Source organism: Chlorocebus sabaeus, chromosome 25 (assembly GCF_047675955.1).
Source record: "Chlorocebus sabaeus isolate Y175 chromosome 25, mChlSab1.0.hap1, whole genome shotgun sequence".
Lineage (NCBI taxonomy): Eukaryota > Metazoa > Chordata > Mammalia > Primates > Cercopithecidae > Chlorocebus > Chlorocebus sabaeus.
In genome coordinates, this window is record NC_132928.1 from 19,902,000 (window position 1) to 19,927,463 (window position 25,464).

A 25,464-nucleotide genomic window follows, 5' to 3' on the forward strand; every position below is an offset into this window, starting at 1 on the left:
TGTGGAGGGCTCAGGGGTAGGCGGTCTTTAAAAATGTAGAATTTGAGAGCAGTAAGGACAGATCCTGAGATGGATGAATTGGCTGGCCCTAAACCTTGTAAGTGGATGTCCTACCTGGATAGCCCCTGAAGTTGAACCCTATGTTCTCAGAATTACCCCTTTCTGTGAATGATAGGCATGTGGTTGAATGTAGCCAACTGGTCAACCTTCCTTCTGCTCTCAGACTTACCCACATAGCCTGGGGTCCCACAGGCAGTGGACATGACGCCATTCTGTTCCATCTTGGACAGTCCAAAGTCAGTGATCATGATCTTAGAGTTCTCTTCAGGGGTAAGGTACAAAAGGTTTTCAGGCTGTAGGAAAAAAAATATGTAGTGTAGGATATAACTACCTGAAGCAAGTATTTTCCTTCCCCTTGATACATAATTTCATAGGAAGCTGAGCCCTGGGCTCCTGACTTCAAGGCCAGCCCATCCTCCTCCATTCTTCCCTCCTTCCTCCTACCTGCACCCTCACCCCTGCACCCCAGCACTCTGCCTCTTGCTTATGGCTCTGACTTTGCTCAGTCTTATAACCATTAATATACTCACCCTTTCCTTCCCTCACTTCCAACTACCCCAGGACTGTTTGTGTTTTGAGGGAACCTATCTTTGGTTAATGGTGTCTGATCTCTCCAAAGTCCAGTGCAATGCCTAGTACAATGTAGGCCCTCAGTAAGTATTTTGTTGCATTGGGTTTTGACTGTGGCTGGATTTAAGAAATGTGTGTATTATTTTGGTATCCAAATAGGGTAAGGCATAGTGAAAGGTTCAAGAAAAGATTGAGGTGCAAATTAGTAACCATTGTTCACTCATCCAAGGTCTGTTTAAGGAATCTAAGGGCAGAAGGGGCCTTGGGAGTCACTAGTCCAACCCTCTTACTTTATGGAGCTTAGATGTCCCATGACCCATGCAGCTTCCTTAAGAGTCATTATCTGTTTCCCACCCAGGACTCCCGGCTTGACACCTTTAAGTCTCTGTGGACGATGCCATTCTCATGGAGGTATTTCACTGCCGACAAGACCTGCTGGATCACCAGGCTGGCATCCTTCTCTGTGTAGACACCCCGCTCCAGGATCCGGTCAAAGAGCTCCCCACCAGAAACACTGTGGGCATAGGATCAAGACAGTAATTCTGTTCTCATTTCAGGTCAAAGTAATGTGAAGGTGTTTGCTTTGAAGCCATGGGGGACCCAGCTGTGGTGGAACAGGCAGGCACCCATGAACTGCGATTGAAGGGCTGCTGGCAGGACTACTCCAGTCTCAGAACACCCACTCTGGGCACTTAGAGTGATATCACTAGGCAGTCATTTCTTTGGGCCAAGCATTGACCTCTCTCTCTGACAATTTCCTTTAAAATGTAAATGCTTCCGGTTGGGGTTGCACAAGAAGCCAATAATTCCTTAGTGTGGACACACTTCTTAGCCACTTTCCTTCCTGGCCTATGACACAGGAAGCCATGATGAAAGAGAGGGCTGACACAGAAATTAAGCAAAGTAGGAAAGGGAAGGCATGAAAGTGAAACTAACTGTGCTTATATTAAGATTTCTTTCCTCATTTTGGGAAATTGGACTTCGTAAAGCTGGAATTACAGGTAGGGCTGTACAGGTGCTTTGAGACTCAAATGGTAGAGTATCTTAGGACTCAGAGAAGCTTAAAGATCAAGTCTGGCTTCTATCTCGTGAATACCGTCTACACTATTTTTGCCTAGAAGTTTTCTAGTGAGTACTAGAACAGTTAAGTGTCAGAGAACATTCTACCTCCTAAGACAGAGTGTTTTTTGGCATCTTCCTAATGTTTCTGTACATTATGTTGAAAGCTGATGCCCTGTCATACCAGTGCTACCAATTTCACCCATTGAGACTGCACAGAACAAGAATAACAGCCTTTCCTGTGCACCTTTCAAGTATTCAAAGATAGTGAAATGCTCTCTGGAGGCCTTGTCTTCTCTGAGATAAGCATTCCCAGACTATTTCAACCATGAGCCAGGGGTTCTAGTCCTTTCACCCTCCTAGTCCCCCTTACCACTGTCCCATGACATTAGATGTGGTCATTCATGCCCAACTAGTGATGAAGGAACAGAATTTCTCCAATCAAAATTCACCTTATCCTGCTCTTTGGTTTCCGGTCTTTAGACTTTGGGCTTTCCTATAGTAGCTGAAGGCCTGTAGGAAATGCGCTGTTTGTACAGAGGTATGAATTCCTAACCCTGAGGGGCCTGAGTCCTGGAGCTATGCTCTGAGGAGGCTTGGTGTCTCCTCAGGGGCGTCCAACCCTGCCCATCTCCTTGCCTCCCTGCCTTCTGAATTACTGTGTGCTAATCCTGTTGGCTTGGCCTCATTGAAGTACCTGATGGTCCCTGATCACCTGTTAGTGCCACTAGGGGCCCTTCCCATCTCACTCCCTTGACTGCCTGCTACCTCTCTTTAGAGGCCCTCAGATGACCCCCAAGTTAATCAGCTGCTTAGGCCTGAGTTAGCTCATTAAAGTTTCTTAGGAATCAGCCCATCAGCCAAAAATCATGTTGTGTCCAGCCACGCTGAGATTGCAGAGTGGTGTGTGAGTGCGTGTGTGTATGCATGTGCAAGTGTGTGTATTTGTGTGTGTGTGTACTTTATAAACAGAAGTGTCTTTGAGCCCAATGCTGAGTCCTCATGAACACCGACCAACCTCTACAGCAGTCGCTGTCAGGCAGAACTGTTGTTTGGATGTGGCAATGACACAGAGACCTTGCTAATGAAGCACCACTTCTGTCCTACAGGTGGACACGCACAGTCACAGCCCATCTTTAACTTTGGGTGGCTCTCTTTTGAGAAAATCTTTCTTTATATTGAAATATATCTACCTGTGGCTTCTGCTCCTACAGTAATTTTATGCTGGAGTGATGTTAAAACATTTACTATCCAATTTGATTAACATGTATTGGTCCAAATGGATTGAAGCCATGGTGCCAGGAAAGGATTCTGGCAACCCCTTGTTAGTCTGGCATTACCCCTTCAGTTGTTTGGTTGCAAGGGGCGAGGAGGGGTTGGGCAGCAGAAGGACATGGATGGGTTGGGGTCCCAGCTATTTGCTGACTAGTAAAAAATGTTCTAACAACCGATAGGGTTGTCCTGGTGCAGAGGAGCTCAATAATCAACCCAGGTTTACCCTGTGGCCCACATAGAACCTGCCCATGACCAAAGGCACACTCAGTCTAAAAGGACCCTTGGCATTTCTGAGCCTCCTGAATGAAGTCTTCATTTTTGTCTTTGAATCGCTGTCCATCCCTCACCAGCGACCAACCTCCTCTAGGCCTCCCCCGCCCCACCAGGCCTCTGTGGAGGAAGCAAGTCGTCTATCACTTACAGCTGCATGACCAGGTAGTAGTGGGTGGTGCTCTCGTAGATGTCCTCCAGGGTCACAATGTTTTCATGCTTGATCCTGGGAAAAATAAAGTGCATGATGAACGGTATGTGGTTCAGGTTGTCCAGACAAAGAATGCAGACCTAGCCCAAAAGCTTCTGTTGGAGGCTTTTGATGGCAATGTTTTGGAAGACTAGGTCTTTGTGAAGTCTTCATAATAAGTTGACTGTCACAAATTAATCCCAGAGAAAAGATTCCTATGGTGGTGCTCGGTCTGTGTTTACTGAATGAACAATTGATCATCCTTCCTTCAGGGAACAAACACTTTCTTGTTATGCCAGGAATCTCTTTAAACTTTACTAAAAGAGACAGTTAGAAGAATGGAGGAAGGCTAAGGGAATACCTGACACTAGGTTATTCTACAAAGTGGGTATTCAGATGTTAGAAATATTGCATTTAAAAAGTACAGGTTGAGTATCCCATATCTAAAATGTTTGAGACTAGAAGAGTTTTTGGAATATTTGCATGTACATAATGATATACCTTGGAGATAGGACCCAAGTCTAAACATGAAGTTCGTTTTTGTCTCATGTGTACCTTATACACATAGCTGGTAGGTAATTTTGCACAATATTTAAAAAATAATTTTGTGCATGAAACAAAACTTTGAATGCATTTTGACTATGACCTGTCACATGAGGTCAGGTGTGGAATTTTCTATTTGTGGCATCGTGTCAATGCTAAAAATGTTTCTGACTTTGGAGAATTTTGGATTTTAGAGTAGGAATGCTCAACCTGTATACAATGGGAAGGATTCAGGTGAACTGAGCCTCCTCTTGGATAACCACAGAGGAAGTATTGAAAAATTAGTGTTCCAGGATATCGTGAGAAGCAAGGTAGGTGCTTATTTTTAGGGTTAGTTCTGTGGGATGACTTAGATAGGTGATTCTCAACCAAGGACTCTTTTGCCTCTCAGGGAACATTTGGCAATATCTTGAGACATGTTTGATTGTCACGACTAGGGCAGGGGGAGGTGCTGCTGGCATCTAGTGGGTAGAGGCAGAAATGCTGCTAAACATCCAACAATGCACAGGACAGCCCCCAACACCACAAAGAATTATCTGGTTCAAAATGTCGACAGCATCATGGTGGAGAAGTCCAGCCCTCTATTACCCTTGTTCGGGGTTACTCAAAGACTGAATCATGCAGAATAATCATATTAGCAGAGGCGCTTGGCTTGCCAGGCAGCAATGCTGTGCATGCCTGTAAAGGAGAAAATTCTCTAGGAATTTTACTCCTGGCTGTGCAGCGCAGGGGTTAAGGACTTAAACTCAGACTCAGACTCAGTCAGGCCTGGGTTCACATCTAGTTCAGGCAATTAGGTAACTTCAGCTGGCTTATTCCAGTTTTCAAACCCTTAATTTCCTTGTCTGAAAAGTATGTGTCTCTTATAGAATTCTATCAGGATAAAAGGAGATAATGCATAATGCTTAATACAGTGCCTGGGGAAGAGTAAACACATACTCAATAGTAGCTATCTTCTTTACGATATTTTAGAAAATATAGACCTGTGGCAGTTGTCCCTTGATGAATTCAACTATACTCATAAGCTGGCAATGCTAACATTAGTTTATCAATTATTCACTCACTGAACAAACATTTATTGAGCATAAATACTGTTGATACAAGGCAATAATAAGAAAGATGACATGGTCCTTGCTCTCAATTAGTTGGCAATCTTTCTTTGCCCTAATCTCCCTGGATCCCAGACCTATGTCTCTAGCATGTTACAAAATGCCTTCATGTTGAGATAGGTGGATACTTACATTCAGTATATTCCAACCAATTTCTTTCTATTTCATCCAAGCGTACACATCCTCTTTGTTCTCTATCCCAAGCAATGACATAGTTGTCCACTTAATTGCTCAATCTCAGGGTCTCTTTTAATGCTGTTGTCTTGTACACTTTTAGCAGTCAACCCCAAACCCAGTCACATCTCTCTTTGAAACATCTTTTGTAATCTAGTCCTTTTAGGCACACATGATTCTGCCACCACCTTCTCTTGTATTCTCAACCCATGCCTAAATTATTGTGAAAGTCTTATAATTGGCCTCCTGTCCTCTAAGCTGGCACCCTCCAATCCATCCTCCACCGTGCTTGAGAGGGATAGCTCCAACATGTTAATCAAACAATGTGACTCCTCACTTAAAATCCTTTGATGACTTCTTTTTGCCCACAGAATAAAGCCAACATTCCTTATCATGCCATCTAAGATCCTTTGTAATCAAGTCTTATTTCACGATTTTAGTTTCATCACTTGCCTCTTAATACTATGCACTCTAAATTCAAGGATTTCAAATACTCACTCTTCCCTAAAATCCCTTGCACTTACATGGTTCTACATTAAAGTTTATGCTACTCTTGGCCTGAATTCCCTTTCTGCACTGCCCTTCTTGCCCCCACAAAGTTTGACTCATCCATCAAGGTCCATCTTCTTTGAAAGTGGTCCAATAACTCATACTCATAAAAACATACACATAGGCAAAATGAATCTTTATCTCCTCCAAAGTCTGCCTTCTGCTAGTGTGACTTACATCTGATTTTGTTGGATTTTCTTATGGGCACCTCTGTATCCAATGTAGGCTCCTGAGGGTACAGAATTTTGTCTGCCTCATCCTTGTAGTCCTGATCCTGTGTTCATGTGCCTAATACACTTTTGGTACACCATAAGGGTTTCGCAAGGGCCTGTTTTAAGAGTCTTGCTGTAAACATTTGATGATTTGTAGTGTCGTCTTCATTATGATGGTTGGGGTGCTGAACTTCTGTTTGCTTTGGTATAAATTGAAGCTAATTTTCAAATCTTATGCTGCTTCCTTAATTATTAATTCTTCCTGATGCTGGCCCTCAATTGATTTTTGTTCCTTTGAGCTAATTACTCTCCAGCCTATGTGCACAAACCAGTTCTGCCACCAGTGGGTTTGCGCATCAATTTGCTGCCAAAAAAAAAAAAAAAAAAAAAAAAAAAAAAAAAAAAATTCAGCTAGGACAGCTGTCCAACTAAACTTAGCTAATTGAACTGACCCATCAACTCAATCAAAGGGAGCAATGCCTTTGGGTGCAGAAATCCAGTCCTAGTCCTTCTTGAAGGAAATTTATGAAGAAAATGTTATGATCCCATAGTGACATCCAATCAACTCTAAGACCCACTCACTTTTTCAACACAGCAATCTCATTCTCCAGACTGCTGTCACGGAAAGCAGGTGACTTCTTGATGCACTTCAGGGCAAAGAGCTTCCCAGTCAGTCTTTGCTTCACCAGGAACACTTCTGAGAAAGCTCCTCTGAGGAAAAGATACCAAAAGATAAAACTTAGTAGGGGGCAGACATCTTACACTTCCAGATGTGAGACCTGAGAAAGGATGCAACAGAGTCTATATAGTCCTCTGACCACAAAGGCATATCCTGAATTTAAATCTGGAAGAAACATCAGGAAAATACAAAATTTAAAAAAGGGCAGAGGGGAACCTGTATTCTTCCAAAATGCCAATGTCATAAAAAGCTAGAGAGAGATAACACCGAAGTGCAATACCAGACCCTAGACTGCAGCCTGTACTGGAGGGAAAATGCTATAAGACACATAATAGGGTCAATCGATAAAACCGGAGTATGGATGACAGACTAGGTACACTTAATGCATCAATATTCAATTGACTGAAGTTGAGAACTGTACTATGGTCACGTAAGGGAATACTCCATCCCTAGAAATATACACAAATGTCCTTGATGGGTAAAGGGTGATGGTGTCCACAACTAACTCTTCGGAGATTAGGAAAGAATCATCTTTCTACATCTATCTCTACAAATCTACAGAGAACATTGCAATGAGAAGGCAGATGGGGGAAATTGTGAACAAGAGGTGAATCTGGGTAGTGGGCATTTGGAAATTCTTTCTACCATTCTTATTCTTATTTTATTTTATTATTTTTTTAGAGACAGGGCTTCACTATGTTGCTGATCTGGTTAGACTTTGTGTCCCCACTCAAATCTCATCTTGAATTGTACTCCCTATAATCCTCATAATCCCCACGTGTCAAGGGAGAGACCAGGTAGAGGTGATTGGTGCATGGGGGCAGTTTCCCTTATGATATTCTCATGATAGTGAGTGAATTCTCATGGGATCTCATGGTTTTATAAGGGGCTCTTCCCCCTTTGCTTGGCACTTCTCCTTCCTGCTGCTTTGTGAAGAAGGAGCCTTACTTCCCCTTCACCTTCTGCCATGATTGTCAGTTTCCTGAGGCCACCTCAGCCATGCTGAACTGTGAGTCAATTAAGTCTCTTTCCTTTATAAATTACCCAGTCTCAAGCTCTTCTTTATAGCAGTATAAAAATAGACTAATACAGTTGCCCAAACTGGTCTTGAACTCCTGGGTTCAGGCAATTCTCCTGCTTTGGCATTCCAAAGTGTTGAGATTACAGGTATGAGCCACCACGCCTGGTGTTATTCTTATTTTTTAAATGTTTTTCTAAGTTTGAAATTATTTCCAACTAAAAAGTTAAACAATTAAACTTAGAGGCAAAGTGAAAGAGTAGATGAGGGAAAGGCTGATAATTACTCTTCACTGTCATTTGGGTGCTGCTGAGTTACGTTGATGGCAGGTGTATCTGACATGCTAATGTGCTTTCTAATTTAAAGATCACATTGGAAGAAAAAAATCCCACCACAGATTCAGGGACTAGGCATGTGTTATTTCCTAGTTCTATAGTTTGGGAATGATCCCTAGAGACAGAGACTCCACTGCAGCTGTGGAAAGATTTCTCCACTTGGCAAGCCCACTAAAAAGAAGCCACTACAGAGTCAATTCATGTCACTTTCAATGTGACTCAGTGTGTCACACTGGAGTGGCAGCTGGAGGTAGCACAGGGGACACAGTGGAAATACAGTGAGAACAAAAAGACTTCTCTCTCAATTTTAGATGGTGATGATCACCCTTAGATGGTGATGATCAGCCAGGGTGCTGATCATCCTCTCATTCATTCAGTAGGATCTTCAAAGACAAAAGACAGAACCTAGCAGTCTCTGAGGCAGGCTCTGAAGACAGAGAAGGTGGAACCAATGGGAATACAGGGTAGGATTCCAAATTACAGGCCTCTTGGTTTGAAGGGGTCCTCTGGAGACCAGACCATCAGACCAGCAGTTCAGCTAGGTGTGGATGCTGAAGCCTGATTGTTCATGTTAGAATCTCAGCTTTTGGGGTAAAAAGTCACTTAACTCCCATAGTCCCAGTTTCCTCATCTGAAAAGTTGGAGTATCAATAGTATCTGATTCACAAGGTTGTTTAGAAGATTAAATGACTTGATATATGTAAATTGCTTAAAAGTGTTTCTGACATCTATTAAGACTATATGTGTTAGATACTATTATTATCATCACTACTATTTGAATATCATTATGAAGAACACCCAGTAGTACAAGAGGAGAGAGAATCTAAGTAAGGAAACAGCTGAGCCATCCTTGACCCTGCCATCTGGATATGCTAGAATGAAAGCCCAATGGGAGTCAAGCTTCTACAAGGACTTTGAAAATCTGCATTAGAAATTACTTGGTGTTTCCTGTGTCTGAGTTTCCTGTTTTCCCAGCTGCACTTGGAACTGAGTTAATCAAAGCCTCCTGAGTTTGCTCTGTTAAACCATTCACTTACTCATCCCTTCAACCAAGATTTATTGAGCACCTACTGAGTCTTAGACACTGGAAAGTAAAAGGTGAGTGTTTCCATTCTTAAGGAGCCTGTAGAATAGTGAGGAACAGGAACAAGTAAGCAATTAGCATTTGATTTGAAAAATGCTCTCAGGTATTCAATGAATGCTTATTGAACTGATGGAACTTCTCTGTGTCAGGCACTGAGATTAGTATTGGTCCAGCTTGGGATTCAGTGTGAAAGACAGATACATACACAACACATAAGAATGACATATTAAGAGGCCACAGAAAATGAACATTTAAGACAGGGTCCCTGCTATGTTTGGACAGGTTGTGCAGTGCAACAACTCCAGCAGGTGCCATTCACCTTGAAGCCATCGTACATGTTCATATGATAATTATTATATTTCCTGCCCCAGCAGACAGCAGGCTAGATAAAAGAGCACCTTTTTCATAATTTGTACACTTGTCCACTCTCCACCACACCCCACTGTGGTAAGTCTGTGGGGTCTGCAGCCTGGGGACACTGGTCTTCATCCCGAGCACCACTGAGGTGTCTTCTCTTTCGCTCAGCTCTAACTTCTGCAACAGCTGTGACGTGCCTCCTGTCTTGTCCTCCTGCTCCCTTCAAATCACTGCTGAGCTAGATACATTAGAACACCAGAAGCAATTAAAATATAGATTCCTGGCTGCTGCATCCTATCTCCCAAAATTCCAGTTTAGTGAGTCTGAGACCAGGGGTTTATTTTTCAAAAGTCACCCAGGCTAAAAGAAACTGTTATTCATTTTCTTGAGTGTGACAATGATATTGTAGATATATGTGAAAATGCCTTTATTTTAGGAGATACAAACAGAAGATTCGGAGGTGACATGTCTTCATGTTAGCAATTTGTTTACAAATAGTTCAGTGTTCAGTACGTGTGTGTGTGTGTGTGTGTGTGTGTGTGTGTGTGATGTAAAATACATACTGTATAGTGAAATGCTAACAATGTTGAATTTAGATGGTGGGTATACTGATGTTCATTTTACCATTGTTTCACCTTTTCCATATGTTTAAACATTTTCACAGTTAAAAGTTGGAGGCATAAACTCTCCAGATGACTCCGATGTTCTCCCAGATTTAGGTGCTGCTATGGTAAACTTCACTGAGCTCTAAGAGGAAAGGTGTGTCCATCTTTGGAGTCCTACAGCACAAGTCTAGCAGATGGTAAATTCTTGTCAACCTGGGCTCCCTTCTCTCCTCTCCTCTGGATTTTTGGAACACTTAGCAAATCATTTCTGACTTACTCATGAGCCTTGTCTCTTTCTCCTGCCAAAACTCCCTCTCTCATCACTCCCGTCTTGGTAAAGGCCTTTGATGGAAGGCCCATGCTCTCATGACCAGCATCCCGCCGGGATCCTCCTGCACTTTCACAGCCTGACAACCTGCCTGTGCCAGGAGGGCTCAGAAGTCACTTCTCTGCCTACAGCACGAGTGTGGGCAGCCGTCATTGCCTGAGGTCATTGCCTCCTAGTCAGGGCAAAGTGAAGTGGCATTGGCTACAGAGAAAGCTTACCCGGATGGACAGCCCGCTGGCTGCTCCTCACTGCCCAGGCCCAATTAGCCTAGACTAATTAGCTGACCAGCTGGGGTTCTGAGGGGATTGGGGGCCAGTGGCCTGGAGCTGCTGCCAGCCTGCGTCAGAGTCTGCAGCCTCCCAGGGGAGAGGCAGGACTAAGTGGAGAGTCAGCTCCAGACAAACTGTCTCTGGTCTGCCAGTCGTGTAATCATCTTCAAGGGGCAGGCTCAGACACCCTGCAGGCTGGCAGAGGTATGGACTACAGCACAGCTGAAACACTTAGATATGGAGGAGGGAGGATGGTGGCGCAGGGGGCTGATTCAGGTGTGTGTGACCCATGAGCTCCCTGGACCTGAAAAGCCCCTTCTGTTCCAGTGAGAGCAGAAGATGAGGTTGTTCACTGATGGAGAAATGAAGATGCTGGGGGAGGAGGCTGGGAAAGTTCTAGGGTCACTGGCCCTCCAGAAGTGCTCTCCAACTCCCCTCTCCTGTGACAGAGGCAAGAACCCACAAGCTGTCACAGATCTGGAAGGAGGATAGGTCACTGCAGGTGGGTCGGAAGGAGGTAAGCCCTAGGGGAAAGGGACTGGTATTCCCTGAGGGCTCCAATTTTGTTTTGTTTTGAGACAGAGTCTTGCTCTGTCATCAGACTAGAGAGTGGTGGCACAGTCTCCTTTCACTGCAATCTCCGCCTCCCAGGTTCAAGCAATTCTCCTGCCTCAGCCTCCCGAGTAGCTGGGACTATATCCAATGTATTAAATCATCTTTGGTATGACCCAAAGTACCTGCCACCCACTCCACCCACCATCCTCTAGGCCACAAAACTCTCCCTAAGTCCCTTAAAGAAATCGAAATGAAGTCACAGCAGCCTCAGTCCAGTTCATCAATTGCAGCCAGCAGAGAACAACTCTTCCCACCTCCCACTGCAGGCAGCCCAGCCCACCCAGCCCTATAGCCTCAGGACTTACGATCCCAGCACTTCCATAAAAATGAAGGTTTTCCGGATGTTGGTGGTCTGTTTCTTCCAGGAACTGCAGTCATCTTCTTCCTTTCGACCCATCGCCTCCAGAGTTGAAGCTTCTGAGGATGCTTTATTGGAACGGGGGAAAAAGAGGAGAAAAAAGTCTGGTCAGTTGCTTTGTCAAACAAGATTAAAAACAGGCTGCAATACTCACATCTTTCTGTAATTATCAAAAGGAAGAATTAGGAGCAAACCTGGATAACTGGCAAAAATAAAACTATCTCCACACTTGCTTATAAAAAGTACAAGGACAAATTTATGGAATGCCTACTACATGGGTACTATGCTTGCTGCATGCTCACGTCAGGGCAGTAGTGAGTACATGTGTAGATAACCTGGGAATATCCACCTTGAGGGGATCTGAGCTGAGCTGAGGCATGTCCTATGTTTTCCAAATGATAGTCATAATGTTTACTCAGACTACAGAGTCAGCCAGGCTTCCTCTCTCATGTCACAACTCTGCCACCTCCCTCAATTTTTCTCACTAGTACCTCTCTCCCACCTGTTATGGGTTAAATGAATGAGTATTGTGCTGTTTTTGTAACTCCTACAACATTTAGCACAGTGCTGGGCAAATAGTTATTCATGAAAATCTAAATTGAATCATTTCCTAAATTTATATCAGAGTTCTGGAGTTACCATACGTATTCAACAGTCAACTAATATTTATTCAGCACCTACCATATGCAAGGTGCCGATGTGTACTGATAACAACACAGATGCTGGCCCTGCTTTCATGAGGCTGCCAGTCTGAAGGAGATGGGCAATGGGCAAGTAAAGTCACACGTGTACAGTTACAAAGTGTGGGGAAAATCATGAAAGACAAAAACCTGGGTTTGTCATAGAGATAAACAGGGAGAGTCTTCTTTAGATAAAGGCCAGGGAAGGCCTCTTGAGCAGGCCATATTTAAGCTGAGACGCAAAGTTTGGGAAGGAGCCAACGAAGCAAAAAGCATATGAAAGAGCTTCTCTGCAAAGGAAATATAACAGCAAATCTCGAAGGGAGGAAAGAGCATGGTGTGCTCCAGAGCCTGAAGGGATGGCGTGGCTGGTGCAGAGTGAGCGCCGTATGGTCGGGGGTGGAGAATGGGCAGGGAGAGGCAGGCAGGGGCAGACCATAAAGGGCCTTATAGACTCTGTTAAAGACCTTGGATTTTCTTCTAAGTGAGATGGGAAGACATGAAGTATTTTTAGTAGGGGAGTTAATTACACCATTGATGTTTTAAAGAGTTCTCTCTGGCTGATCTGTGAAGGGAGTGGAAGGGGCAAGAGTTGCTGCATGGAAAACGGGTAGGGGACAGAAGTCTAGGAGAGAGATGATGGTGGCTCGGGCCAGATGGGAGTGAAGGAGAGAATGATGAACCTGGGATGTATTCTGGGAGTCCAGTTATCTACAGTATTAGGCGATGTGTCATATGGTGGGGCAGACGGAGTCCAGGAGGACTCCCATGTTTCTGACAGGAGCATCTGGGATTGGTTGGGGGTGCCCTGACTGAGCTCATGAATACTAGAGAGAAACATATTTTTGGGATGGGGTTAAATGGTTGGAGGGAATTTCTGTTCCTCTGGATATTCCACTGTGTCTACCTCCTCCAACAGCTGATGGCAGGGTACTAGGTGTCCAGGAGTGATGAGTGAGACACCATTTCTGCCAGCACCCTCTCCCTCACACTCTTTGAACCTGATGGAGAAATAGGAAAATATGTCTAATGGCTGCCCCTCTTGGGCAATGACCTTCCTTCCCCACTTGAGAAAAACCACCTGTAGACTCTATGGGGTCTCCTATTAATAATAGCCTTTGAACAAAAGGAAAGTTTGTTTGTCTACAATTCAGCATTTAGTGAAGAGCATAGTTTTGGAGGCCAACCTGAGTTCGAATCCTACCTTTGCTAGTTACCAGGTAAATGGCCTTGCCTAAGGCAAGTTACTAACCTCTTTGAATCTATTTCCTCATCTGTAAAGTGGGGGCAAAAACCTTTATGATATGGTAAAGGTTAAATGAAATGGTGCATATAGAGACATTGATACACATGATAAACAGTGGTTTCTTTTTTTGTTTTTATTTTTATTTTTTTCTGTTCTGCTACAATGATAAACAGTTGTAACGGAGATAATATTCTGGAGACAGTTATTGATGTATTTCATTCCTGGTAATCCACATCTGGAGGACTCATGGTAAAATAGGTTTCATGGAATAGAGGGAAACCTCTTCCACCATTAAAACACAATATGAGACTTAGAGCCCTGGGATAAGAAGAATATGATACAAGCGAGGCTCTTGGCAGAGAGGAAGAGGAGGTGGAAAGATGGATACTTTTGGTTCAAGTGGACCCTGGAAAGGGGATGGGGAGACAGATGGTATAGTTTTCCAAAGCACAGATCTTTGCTTTAGAGCATCTGTTCAGGAATGGGGAGACTGGTGACATGGATGGGGTGGCTTACCAGGACCCTGCTGGTGGGAGGCTTTAAGCCTAGGAGGAGGTCCACCTGCAACTGTATCTAACAGGGCGGTGAGGAATCATGGGGAGGCCTCGAGGGAGGAGGTGAATTGAGACAGTGCCTCATGATGGGCAGAGACTCCAAAACCTCCCCAGGGCCAGCTCATGCCAGCTCATGAGAGCCAGCTGTGCACATCTCTGGTGTTAATGTTGGCAGCTAGAAAGTGACCACAGTAGGAGTACTGGAGTATTTTTTTTGAGACAGAGTCTTGCTCTATTGCCCAGGCTGAAGTACAGTGGTGTAATCATTCCTCACTGTAGCCTCCACCCCCTGGGCTGAAGTGATCTCATCTCAGCCACCCTAGTAGTTGGGACCTCAGTCATGCTAGTAGTTGGCATGCATCGCCACGCCTGACTAATTTTAATTTGTTTTCCAGACAGGGTCTTACTCTGTTGCCCAGGCTGGCCTCGAACTCCTGGGCTCAAGTGACCCTCCCATCTTGGCCTCCCAAAGTGCTGGGATTACAGGTGTGAGCCACCAATCCCAGCCTAATAGGAGTATTTACACCAGGGGCAGTGGCAACAGCTATAATCAGGGCTTCTCCCTGACTCCACTGACCCCGGCCCCAAGACCTGTCATTAAACATTTACCAGGTCATCATGGCTCATGGCCCTATGAGGGGATGTAGAGCAGGTCAGGGCCAGCTGGCTGGGGTTGGTGAGAAGAGATGGTGATGACCAGGACTTTTCAGGTAAGCAAACAGCTGGGATCAGGGCCTTTAGTAGAGTATGTCAGTATGATCCCCATGAAGCAGTGTGACCAGTCATACTTCAGAGGTCACTAGTCAGTTTCTGATGGGATCTGGAGGACTATGGAATCCAGGGTCCCTGATAAGTCTGAGAAGTCTGAGGCCCCCTTCTCCCATATGACAACAAGGTCAAGTAAATACCTTACAACATAAAATGCCACCTTGAAGTTGAGCAGGAAGAGGAAAGTCCATCTCAAGGCTGTGTTTTCCTGAAAGGTATAAGGTCAGCTAAAGGAGACTCTTGAAACCCAAAGGGAGATTTATATGCTATAATGGAAAAATTGAAATTTAAAGTTCCCCATTTCCTTTTTTGCTGCCTGATGGGGTGGGAGTTCATGAGAAAGATTTATAAGAAATAAGGAAGCTGCATTTTTTGGTGTACATTTTAATAGTGTGTCAACTTGCAACCTGGCTATATAATAATTGGTGGCTATTTATTATTAAAAAATGCATGTGAGAAACTCCTTCATGATTGACCTAGTTGTATATACATCTGGTAGCTTGTGTTTGGGTCTCCTGGCCCATTAGATGATCTGTTCCTCTTGGCAGGGTGGCAGCCCAAAGGGACCACAGCAGTTCAGGATGCAGGCACTGGCCAGAGGAGGTCTCACTGGCAGTGGTGGGCTGACACTTGACTTTGAGGGCACAGTACACAAGGTGGAGACAAATGGACCCTGACTGGTGGAGATCTCTTTGAGGAAGATGGAATATAAGAGTTGGGGAATGTCTTTAGCCAGATGCCTTTCTGTAGATCCTGAACCCCAAATCTAGCAGCTTCCACTTATCAGGGTGCTTGGCATCTAGAATGCATGAACTCTCACTCGCTTTACCAGGCTGCAAAAAGAAAAATGGGGTACTTTAAATTTGAGATTGTCCATTATTGCATGTTAATCTTATCAGGTTTAAAGAATCTCATTTAGCTGACCCAGTCTCCAGGGGGCATCACAAATACTTCTCGCTGTGTAGATACACTGCTCCTGGAAAGTCTTGAAAGTAGGGGATAAGGGCAAAGGTTTGAACATTTAACAAAGCAAAATCAACTGCCTGTGTGCCTCCCCCACCCTCTCTCTCTCCCCTCTCCACAGAACAACAGAGCTGTGGATGTTGCTTTTCCAGCCAATCAAGAGCTGCCTTCCAGCTCTGGGACCAAGAGCCAGGCGTCCATCACTCCCCCTTCCGGAGCTCCCAGGGAATGACGGCCTGTTCTCCAGGAGGCTGTACCACCTCATTAGCAGATCTGTACTCACTGTTCCTTCTTTCTCTTCTCTCTTAAATAGCTTTAAAAACATAGTATTCTTAGCCGAAGCTAGGCTATAAGAAAACATCTTTCCCACCCACTCCTCCTCCCATACACTGAATCCTAACCATTTAGTTCCGTCTTCAGTGCAATGTGGAAAACTCAAAGGCCCAGATCTGAAACCCCCATAGCTTTGGCTTTTCCTTCCCACCCCTCTGTAACCAGAGCGATCGCCTCAAGACCCCCATGCCCTGTGTGGTGGAGGTCTGAACAGCGGGCTTTGAAAGGGGTGCCCACGTTTCTTCCATGGCTGCATCCTGCTTCTTACTGCTGAAGTCCTCCCCCTCCTCTCTTGACTTCTGTAATCTAGGCCTTTTCAGAGGAAAAGAAAACAAATTCTAAGGAGCTTGAAGCTCCAGTATTGCTCTCATTTGTTTCCAAAGTACTCCCCGCCTCTCACTCTATTTCTGGCAACAATTTCCATTGGGTTTCAAAGCTCAGGAGCAGCCGCCACAGATTTCTCTGAGATTTAGGGCTGATTTCACGTCGATAGCTCAGGAGACTTGGAGAATGTTGGCTTCGTGGCTGGTTCAGGTGCCTTGCACCTCAGCACAGCAAGATTCTCAAGAATATTCTGCAAAAATGGCTCCTAGCAAAGGAAATGACCTTATTCATGGAACTATCTTTGAGCTGTGGAGGTAATACTCCTTCACGCAACATGCATTTATTACGTACTTCCTGTATACCCTTTGGGCTATAAATAGACATTTCTATGATAGGAGTCTGGCCTTAAAAGTGCTTACAATCAGGTTATGAAGACCAAATGCAGATATATAAATAAGGAGCTAAGAATGCAGACCAGTCTGCTTAAAGGACTGGGACCACGTGTTACTCATCTTTGAAATCCTAGAACCTACTACTGTTCCTGGCACTCGCTAAAGGTCCAGCCCATGGTTGCTAAATGAGTGAATGAGAAAGAAAAGCTTGGGGGTGGGTTGATTGGGGAGCGCACTGTGGAGGAGTTAGATTTAAGATGAGTATCGAAGGTGGGTGGATGTATTCTTTATATTGCTTTAGAGAGGAGCCTATAGCAAGAAGACCTGAGTCCCGAGAAGAGACTGCAGCAGGGCCTCCCTCTCTGTAGTCCTCATTGTGAGGTTCTGCCCATGGCACAGCAGCAGGAGAGGGTGGAATGGCCATAGAAGGCCAAATCTGCTTGGCTTTTTTGTTGTCATCATCATTTCAGGGACAGTAGTGCCTGGGATGGGACCTGTGTCCACTTCTTGGTCAGAAGAACTTCCCTGGGACACTAGACAAGGCTCTTTCTGACCATTCTACCTAGAGTCTGTCTACCCACACCCAGAGTTACTCTCTCTTAGGTGAGCCAGTCCTTTCTTCTGTAATACATATGACAACCTCAAAGCACCCTGTTTATTTGTCAGAGGTTGATCTCCTCTGTAGAAAGTAACTCCACACAGACAAAGACCTTGGCTGTCTCGCTGCCCGCCTTGGGGCTACCACAGTACCTGCCTCCTGGTTAGTGCTCAACTGTATTTTTTGGATGATCTTCCTGGCCTCTTGGGGGAAAATTCTGCAGCTGTGGAGGAGGTTACAGAGGGGAAAGTTCTTCCTAAAGGGCAGGCAGTACAGCCTTGGGGTGGACGCTGCCTCTGAGTGCAGCCCTTTCCATGCTCCTAGTGGCAGGCTGTGTGATGCCTGTTTATGAGATGCTGGTGAGAGATGCTTGGGCCATGAGCCCAGCAGGCAGGTGCTCCTTCCATGGAGCTTCTGTGTCCTTCCTCCTTTTCCAGCTTCATTTAGTAAAGGGAGCATCACTAGCCCCAGACAGAACTCTCAGGCAGGTGAGGTTTGTTTGCAGTGGCCTCCTCACTGTGGTCATGTACCCTAAAACTGCCAGGTCACCTCATGACCCCACACTGGCCAGATTCTTTCTCTGGACTCTCACTTCTGCCCCACTCTCCACATGGCCTCACTATCCAAAGTTTCCTATTTGAGTTGCAGCCATTTAGGGACCTGTCCTGAGGTGCTTATTAAATGAATCAGCTGGGCTAATAGCTTAAAAGTGTTACACTCCTAATTAGGTGATCCAGAGTCTTAGGAGCATCACATTAGAATTCAAAGGCTTTCCATCCAATCCAATCCAATCCACCCTACTCCACTCCACTCCACTCCACTCCACTCCACTCCACTCCACTCCAAACCATTACAATAGGTACAGTGTAGGAACAATCATAGTGTTCCTAAACTGGGCATGGACTAACCAGAGTAGATGGGGACAGGAAAGGAGAGCATCTTTGAGTAGCACCTCTGCAATCTTAAGCCCACAGATAATGGTTCTCAATTCTACCCATGGAAAGAGCCACCCTCCTTTTGCTAGTGCTGTCACTAGGGGCTTCTGAGCAAGGAGGCTTGAATCACTCTGGGGCATAGTGAGCAGGCTCAGGTCTTCTGGATCATGCCTGGCTCTTTCACTGACTTTAGAGGAATCAGTCTACCCTAAGACTGCTTTATAGTCTCTGCTTCTAGGATTTTCCATTCTTTGGGACCATGACTCAGAAGAGCCTATGGGCCTTGGGAGGGAGGTTATCAGTTGGATCATCTTCAATAAGAATGTGCTCTCTGCCTGCAGGCTGGGGGACAGAGAATCATGGAAATCTGTCAGTACTTGGTGACAAAAGGGTAAAAGGCAAAAGTTGGGAAGTTTTCTTGCTGGGTCCCGCAATTTTCTACACTCTGGCCCATATTGAACTTTATATCATCCACTGGGTTAAAAGAATACTGGAAAGAACCGAGGCTTGTTCCAGTCTTGGTTTGATATCCAGTAGCTGTGCAGCCCCAAGCAGATCACTATACATCCCTGAGTTTCCATCCTCCTCTTTGGTGAACAGATGAGATTGGACTAGATTAAAGTTCCCTGAAGTTTGCTTTTCATTATGTTAGTCCTGGGCGACTCTCCATGAGCAGGGTGGATTTGCTACCTCCTCTGGCCCCCTTCTTGGAGATTCATAATCCACATTAGCTCATTAAAGGCTCTGAGGACCATTAAAGACACATGCTTAATGCTGTTTAATCCGGCATTTCCCAAATTTAGTAGACAGTGAAATTCTTTCCTTCTGTAACACTCATATTAGTGTGCAGGGGATCTAGGGTTTCTCAGAGCATCCTTTGGAAAATGTAGACTAGGCCATCTCTAATGCTTTGTAATTCTTCATATTTTGAAAGGATAGATGAAATTTCTAGCAGCCCTCTGCCATCAGTCACAGTTTTACCCTCCTTGTGGTGTCATAGGTGAACGGCTGGGCCTGTGTCAGAACTCATTTCTAGTTCATGGGTTGCAACCCAAGTGGCTCATCAGCTTGCCAAAGCCCAGGTTCTGGAGCCTAAAGGTGTCAGGAGTCTTCTGACTGGAGAGAAACTCCAAGGACCACCCACTCCATTTCCCAGCCCTTCTGCCACTATCATTCTGCATTTCAAAGATCAACTCTGCATGCCAATTTCTATTCACAAAATGACCCAGGGAGAAGGTTTTTCCATTGTTGCCTGCAGTTTATTTAAGGCGCAAACCTACATCTAAGTTTAACAAAATCACTGACTGCAGTGACAAGCCGTAATTTATGTGTTGCTTATGGTTTACTATGTGCTTCTTACAGAGGATGTGAAGACCATTCTCTAGGGCTTCATGTGGTAGCTGAGAGGTCAACACACAGGGGCCATTGTAAAGAGCAGGGTATGTTGCTTATTCTTAGTGTGCTGCTAAGCATATTGGGCCTCGGTTTCCTCATCTACTGAGTGTGAATAATGATCCCTGCTCTATTTCTCAGCATTCCTTTGGAGGGCTAATGCTTCAATGGGCACAAAAGCAGTTTGCAACCTCTAAAGTGCCATGCAGTGGGTCCACATTATAGGCACATGAATTAAACACTAAGCACTGGAGAAAGAAAGGGAAACCAATAAGGACTTAAACAGGGGTGAGCACAGGACAGCAGACAGGGATCTGCTGTTCCTTCAGCTGGTTCCAGCTCCCACGTGCCTTTCACAGTGTGAGCATCTCATCTCACTGTGATTCTAAAGTGTTTAAAGATATATGATTTTTCATACATCATAGCCCTGAATGCAAGCCAACTACTTCATCTGGTACCCAACCAAGAAAGCAGGGAACTGTTGCAACAAGAGAGGAAATAATACTTTTGTTGGGATTTTTTCATAGGCGATATCAGGTCTCCATTGGGGCACTTTTCTAAGGAGTTTTCAAGGTTAACACTGACTGTGTGTCACACACTGCCTTCAAGCCTAATCCCACGCAAGAGGTGCCTCTTTTGTACAGGCTGAACGCTCATTACTATTAACCGTCACAGCCAGGCACTCTACTGCGGCTTCCAGAAGGGGAGAGGAAGGATATTTCCCCCACCAGGAATGGAGTGCAAAAGAAAGGACAGACTGAATTCAGGACGAAGGGCTGTGTCAGGAAGTTCTGAGTTACCAGCCTTTCCTCCACAATCATGGATAGTCCGTGCAGTCCCCTGCCTGCTTCAGCTTGCTTTCTTGCTGGCAGCCGCTCCCACTCAGCCCCAACCCCCTCGCCATTGACCGTGGCGGCGCGCCTGCAGTTGTAGCGCCAGGCACGCAGCCTCTTTGCAGACTCAGCCGCTCCCCTCATTCATGCTGCAGCTCATTCACTCGCTGGCGCTGGCAGGCTGTGGCTAGGCGCCGTCACTCGCGCGCATTCGTGTGGCAATTTATTTCTGGCCCTGTGTGCGTGTGTATGGGGGAGAGGGAGGGAGGGAGGTGCTCTCCTCTTAGAGGGGGATGCTTTTTCACTTACAGGTAGAATCTCTCCTAGGCTTTATAGTATTCGCTGCCCTGGACCACGCACCTGGGTGGGGCACCGCGCTAGGCACTTTGCATGCATTATCTTGTTTAATGACTCATGTCCCCCTTTCAAGGTAACCGCATTTTACGTCTCAGGTACTGGTAAGTAGAAATGTTCAGAAAAATCCCCCGCATCAAACTGATAGTGAATGATAGAATTGAACTGGATTCCAACGCTAGTCTTCTCGTCGCTGTACCACATAACCTGTTGCCTCTTTCCTGGTGGCGGTTGCTGGGATGTCACTCATCTCCACTTTCATCCTCATGATGCTGTAATGCAATCCTAACGTCTGACTGATTCCCCTGGGAACACATGGCTCGGACAATCTGGAAAGGACTGAATCCTTAAAGCACTCAGATTTCTCAGCACAGAGGCTGGGGGCAGCATATCTATTGCCCCAAGCCTCTCATGGCTCCAGCTCAAACCATTTCTCACTCTAACCTCAAGCTTCTTTCCCAAAGAGTACTTTCTGAAGAGGGCTCTTAATAAGCAGCACACACACACGCACACGCACACACCAGAGCAATCTGCAGCATCATGGAAAGGTCACTGAATTTATCAATAGATCTGGGTTCAAATGCCACCACCATCACCAGCTTTACAACCCCTTTAACCTCTGAGCCTCAGTGGTCTCATCTATATTAAGGGGGAAATAATACATGCCACACCATCTGATGGGATCGTCCTAAAGAAGATTAATTCTGAACACATTCGAAACTGTAAAATGTGGTCCGCATACCAGGTATTACAAAGCACTGTGTTTCAGAGGTGGGTCTCATCTTTGGTTCTGGTTAAGCTTGGGTCAACAGGAATGACAGGGGCCTTGTTCTGTCTTCAGCTTATGATCTGGAAAAGATCATCTTCTTACCTAAGGCGGAATCTGCTTGACTCTCTTGACCCTTCTCAGAGATTTTCCTCATGATCAATTTATCTCACTCCAGAGCAAGAGGCTGGCCAGCCAAGCACTGCAGCCAGACCAGCGTGAGCCCTGGCAGCCACCTCCGGGAGCCTCAGGGTTAATGTTTGTACGTCAAAGTTACGTGGAGAGAAGGGGCCACGGGGTGGATGGGGGTGATGGTGTTGGTGAATCCAGACCTCCTTTCAAGATCTTCACCTGAGAGGTAAACTAGGGAAGTTTAAAAACAGAAGGGAGGTAGACACGCCCCTGGGGAAGGTGAAGGAGCTGTCTTGTGACTGACAGCAATAGCTCGACTGTGTTCTGCATCTTAACGCGGCCGGGGATAGGGAGCCTGAAGCCTGTCCACAGACCTCTTCAGGAGGGACTGAGGCTGATTCTTCTTCCTTAGGTTTGTAGAGCCACAGGCTGTTTACAAATCGTTTTGTCATTGGTTCTGCTAATCCTCGCAATAACCCAAAGAGATAGGCAGAGAGGGCATACCTTATTTGATGGATGGGGTCAGAGAGGTTAAGAGATGAAGGTTGAATAGGAGGGAGGGATGCAAGAGAGCTGGAGGTCCTGACACCCCAGCAGATGGATGGGGTCCCTCCAGGCATAGAGCCTAGAGGCTTGTCCCTATAATGCAGACATTGCAGGAGGGGCACATAAAGATATTTTTCTCCCTTTTCCCTGCCCAGAAGTGCAAAGGGTTTCCATGCAAGCCAGCCCAGGAATGATGGACAGATGGCTTCACCCAGACCCCCATTCAGACTTATTTTCCAAGACACCTATAACTTACCCTTGATGCCAAAAGAGTCAGGGAAGCCTGGAACTGGGGCTGAAATAAATGCCCAAGTTGCTTACAAAGTGGCTCTTCAAATCCACTCGCTAGGTGCTGCACGCTTCCCACTAAGCAAGGAGACCCCCTAAAGCCAAGAAAAGAAGCAGGGTCGTCTTACCCACAGACTCGGCAAGAATCCTGCTTGGGCTCCCACTCCAGCTCCTACAGGTCTGTGAGGATTAGCTGCTCCAGTGCTTTAACAATAAACCCAATTAAAGGGGAGGAATGCAGGAGTTTTCTTTCCCAGGACCGTAACCATGCAGCCTTAAAGGGGAGTAAAAGTAGCTAGGGTGGTTTGCATCTCTCTTTCCTTTCCTCGGCTCTGCTCTCCCTCCCTCCCACCGAGCAGTAATGAGTCTTATCCAGAAAAATGCTTGTGCATTTTTGCCTGGTGTGTGTGTGTGTGTGTGTGTGTGTGTGTGTGTATGTGTGCAATTGTGTTTGCATTGATGTGTGTGATGAAAAGATAGAAAGGAAGAATGAAAAGCAAACACATCAAATTATAGGTTCTCATTATCCTGAATGGGTGATGACAGAAAAAATCAGATAAGCTTTCTAGGATTGTCTGCCTCAGTTTCCCTTTTAACCACTCAGGTGCTGGCGTATGTTGCCTAAAAACCTCTCCCTGAAAAACAGAACATCTACACTGGCTGACATGTAGGGACTGAAGACATCTCAGTGTCCACCTTGCTTGTTATCTCTTACAGAACAGGGAGAAAGGGCCTTAGACATCCCACAAGGGGCCCCTCAGTTGGACAGTCGCACTCAATATCTTTGATATGTCTCCTTTCCTCCGGAAGCTCAGCATTCTGATCCCCAAACCTGTCTCAGTCCTAACCCATGAGACCCCGGGAAATCATTCCCCTCCTCCGGAAACTCTCTGCTCCCTCTGTTTCCTGTACTCATCTCTCCATCCTGGCCCTTGACCAAGGCTTCACAGTCTCCATCTTAGCTTCTCTGGGGCAGTCCCTTTAGTGCAGATTTCCTTAACCTCTGTCATCTGCTCTCTTGTTTTCTCCTTCTCTACTCTCTCCTTAAGGTTACCATCTACTCACGGGGTCCATTACCATCTTCATGAGAACCTCCCCGGTCAACATCCCACCTTGGTTACCATGCTCAACCTCAACATCCAGATGTCCACTGTCACCTAAGAACAAGACTGAATGTGTTATGGCCACCCTCAAACCTACTCTCCTGTTTTCCCCAGCTAGGCTAGTGGGCTACCATCTTCCAAACACTCAAGTGAGAAACTCCAGGGTTTGTTTTGTTTGTGCTGCCTGTTTCATTTGTCTTCCAAACCCATCCAGCTCTTATGCACTTTCATTTGTTCCTTGAAATTAGCTTTTAAATTGTACCCTTTCTTTTGTGTCATCTTGTTTTTTGAACAAATAACACATTCATATGGGCAAGAAAAGGACCATATTAAAAGGCGTACATTGAGATGTGTCACCCCCTTCTACTCCTTGTCTGTCCCTTGACCCTGATATTGCCTTCTATAGGTGACCACTTTTATTATGGTATTTCTTTATGTGAATGCAAGGAAATACTCACCTCTACGATCTCAGTTCAAGCCCTCACCCTCCCACCCAGGTAGAATTGTGATAGCATAGGATGAGGTGGTGAAGTAGGATATTTAAAAGTGGCTCTGGGGAAGACTTCTAGGTTGGATTCCTGGGTCTTCCAATGACAGATATGTGGCTTTGGGAAAGTAGCTTAGCCTCTCTGTGCCTCAGTTTTTCCATCTGTAAAATGGCATAATTATTAAACTTATTTCACACACTAGTAGGGTGGAGCGAGACAGAATGCAGCTGCTTAGAACAGTGGCTCGTACATGGTGAGCACTTAATAAAATTTAGCTGTGATCATTCTTTACCTGTCATAGTCTAAATATTTATGTCCCCATCTAAATTCATATGCTGACACCTAATCACTAGTGTGGTGGTATTAAAACATGGGGTTTGGGGGAGGTGATTACGTCATGAGGGTAGAGCCCTTGTGAATGGAATCGGTGCCTTTATAAAAGATACCCCGAAGAGCTGCATTGCTCCTTCCACTATAGGGGGACACAAAGAAAAGGTGCCTTCAATGAATCAGGAAGTGAGCCCTCATCAGGCATTATATTTGCTGGGACTTGCAGCCTGCAGAATGGTGAGAAATATGTTTCTGCTATTTATAAGCCACCAGTTTATGGTATTTTGTTACAGCACCCTGAATAGACTAAGACAATATACAATGTAACTTTCATTCTAGAATTACCTCAATAAAACATATTGCTTCCTCATCAGAAACATTCATTGTTTACAGAATAAAATCCATACACTTCAGGCCATCATTGAAAGCATTCCAGGATTGGGCACAGAGCTATTCTCCCTCCACTGCATCTCTCTTTCTACCCATGTGACACTCCAGCCTCACCATATGAAACACTTATTTCTAAGATAACACTCACACCAAAACTCCTGACCTTCATTTATCCTGATCTGTTGGTTAAGAAAATGCCCTTTCCTCATTCTCTGCCTATAAAAATGCTATAGATTCAAAAATTCCACATCTAGGAAGCCTTCTAAGATTTCCCACCCCACTGAGAACTGATCACTCTCCCTTTGGACTGTTCCCAAAACTTTTGTCTACAACTCTTCCTAGTTCTTAATCTTTTTCTGCCTTGAATTCTAGTTTGTTTCCTGTCTCCTT

At 45.2% G+C, this 25,464-nt stretch overlaps 2 protein-coding genes across 2 annotated transcripts in view; one reads left to right on the top strand and one right to left on the bottom strand.

The window, feature by feature from the left end:
* LAMB3 (laminin subunit beta 3) overlaps positions 1–1,779 on the top strand; it is a 50,287-nt gene extending 48,508 nt beyond the window's left edge. The window contains exon 23 of the mRNA XM_007988599.3: positions 989–1,779. Coding sequence (XP_007986790.3) covers positions 989–1,002 — 14 coding nt within the window. The 3' untranslated portion in view covers positions 1,003–1,779. The remainder of the gene's footprint in view (positions 1–988) is intronic.
* Positions 1–22,950, bottom strand: part of CAMK1G (calcium/calmodulin dependent protein kinase IG) — a 30,289-nt gene extending 7,339 nt beyond the window's left edge. Inside the window, exons 1-6 of the mRNA XM_007988594.3 lie at positions 22,892–22,950; positions 11,607–11,727; positions 6,594–6,722; positions 3,386–3,460; positions 1,006–1,144; positions 230–353 (exon numbers count right to left, since the gene is read on the bottom strand). Of these exons, the coding sequence (XP_007986785.1) occupies positions 230–353; positions 1,006–1,144; positions 3,386–3,460; positions 6,594–6,722; positions 11,607–11,698 (559 nt within the window). The 5' untranslated portion in view covers positions 11,699–11,727; positions 22,892–22,950. The remainder of the gene's footprint in view (positions 1–229; positions 354–1,005; positions 1,145–3,385; positions 3,461–6,593; positions 6,723–11,606; positions 11,728–22,891) is intronic.
* Between the last annotated feature and the right edge of the window lie 2,514 nt (positions 22,951–25,464).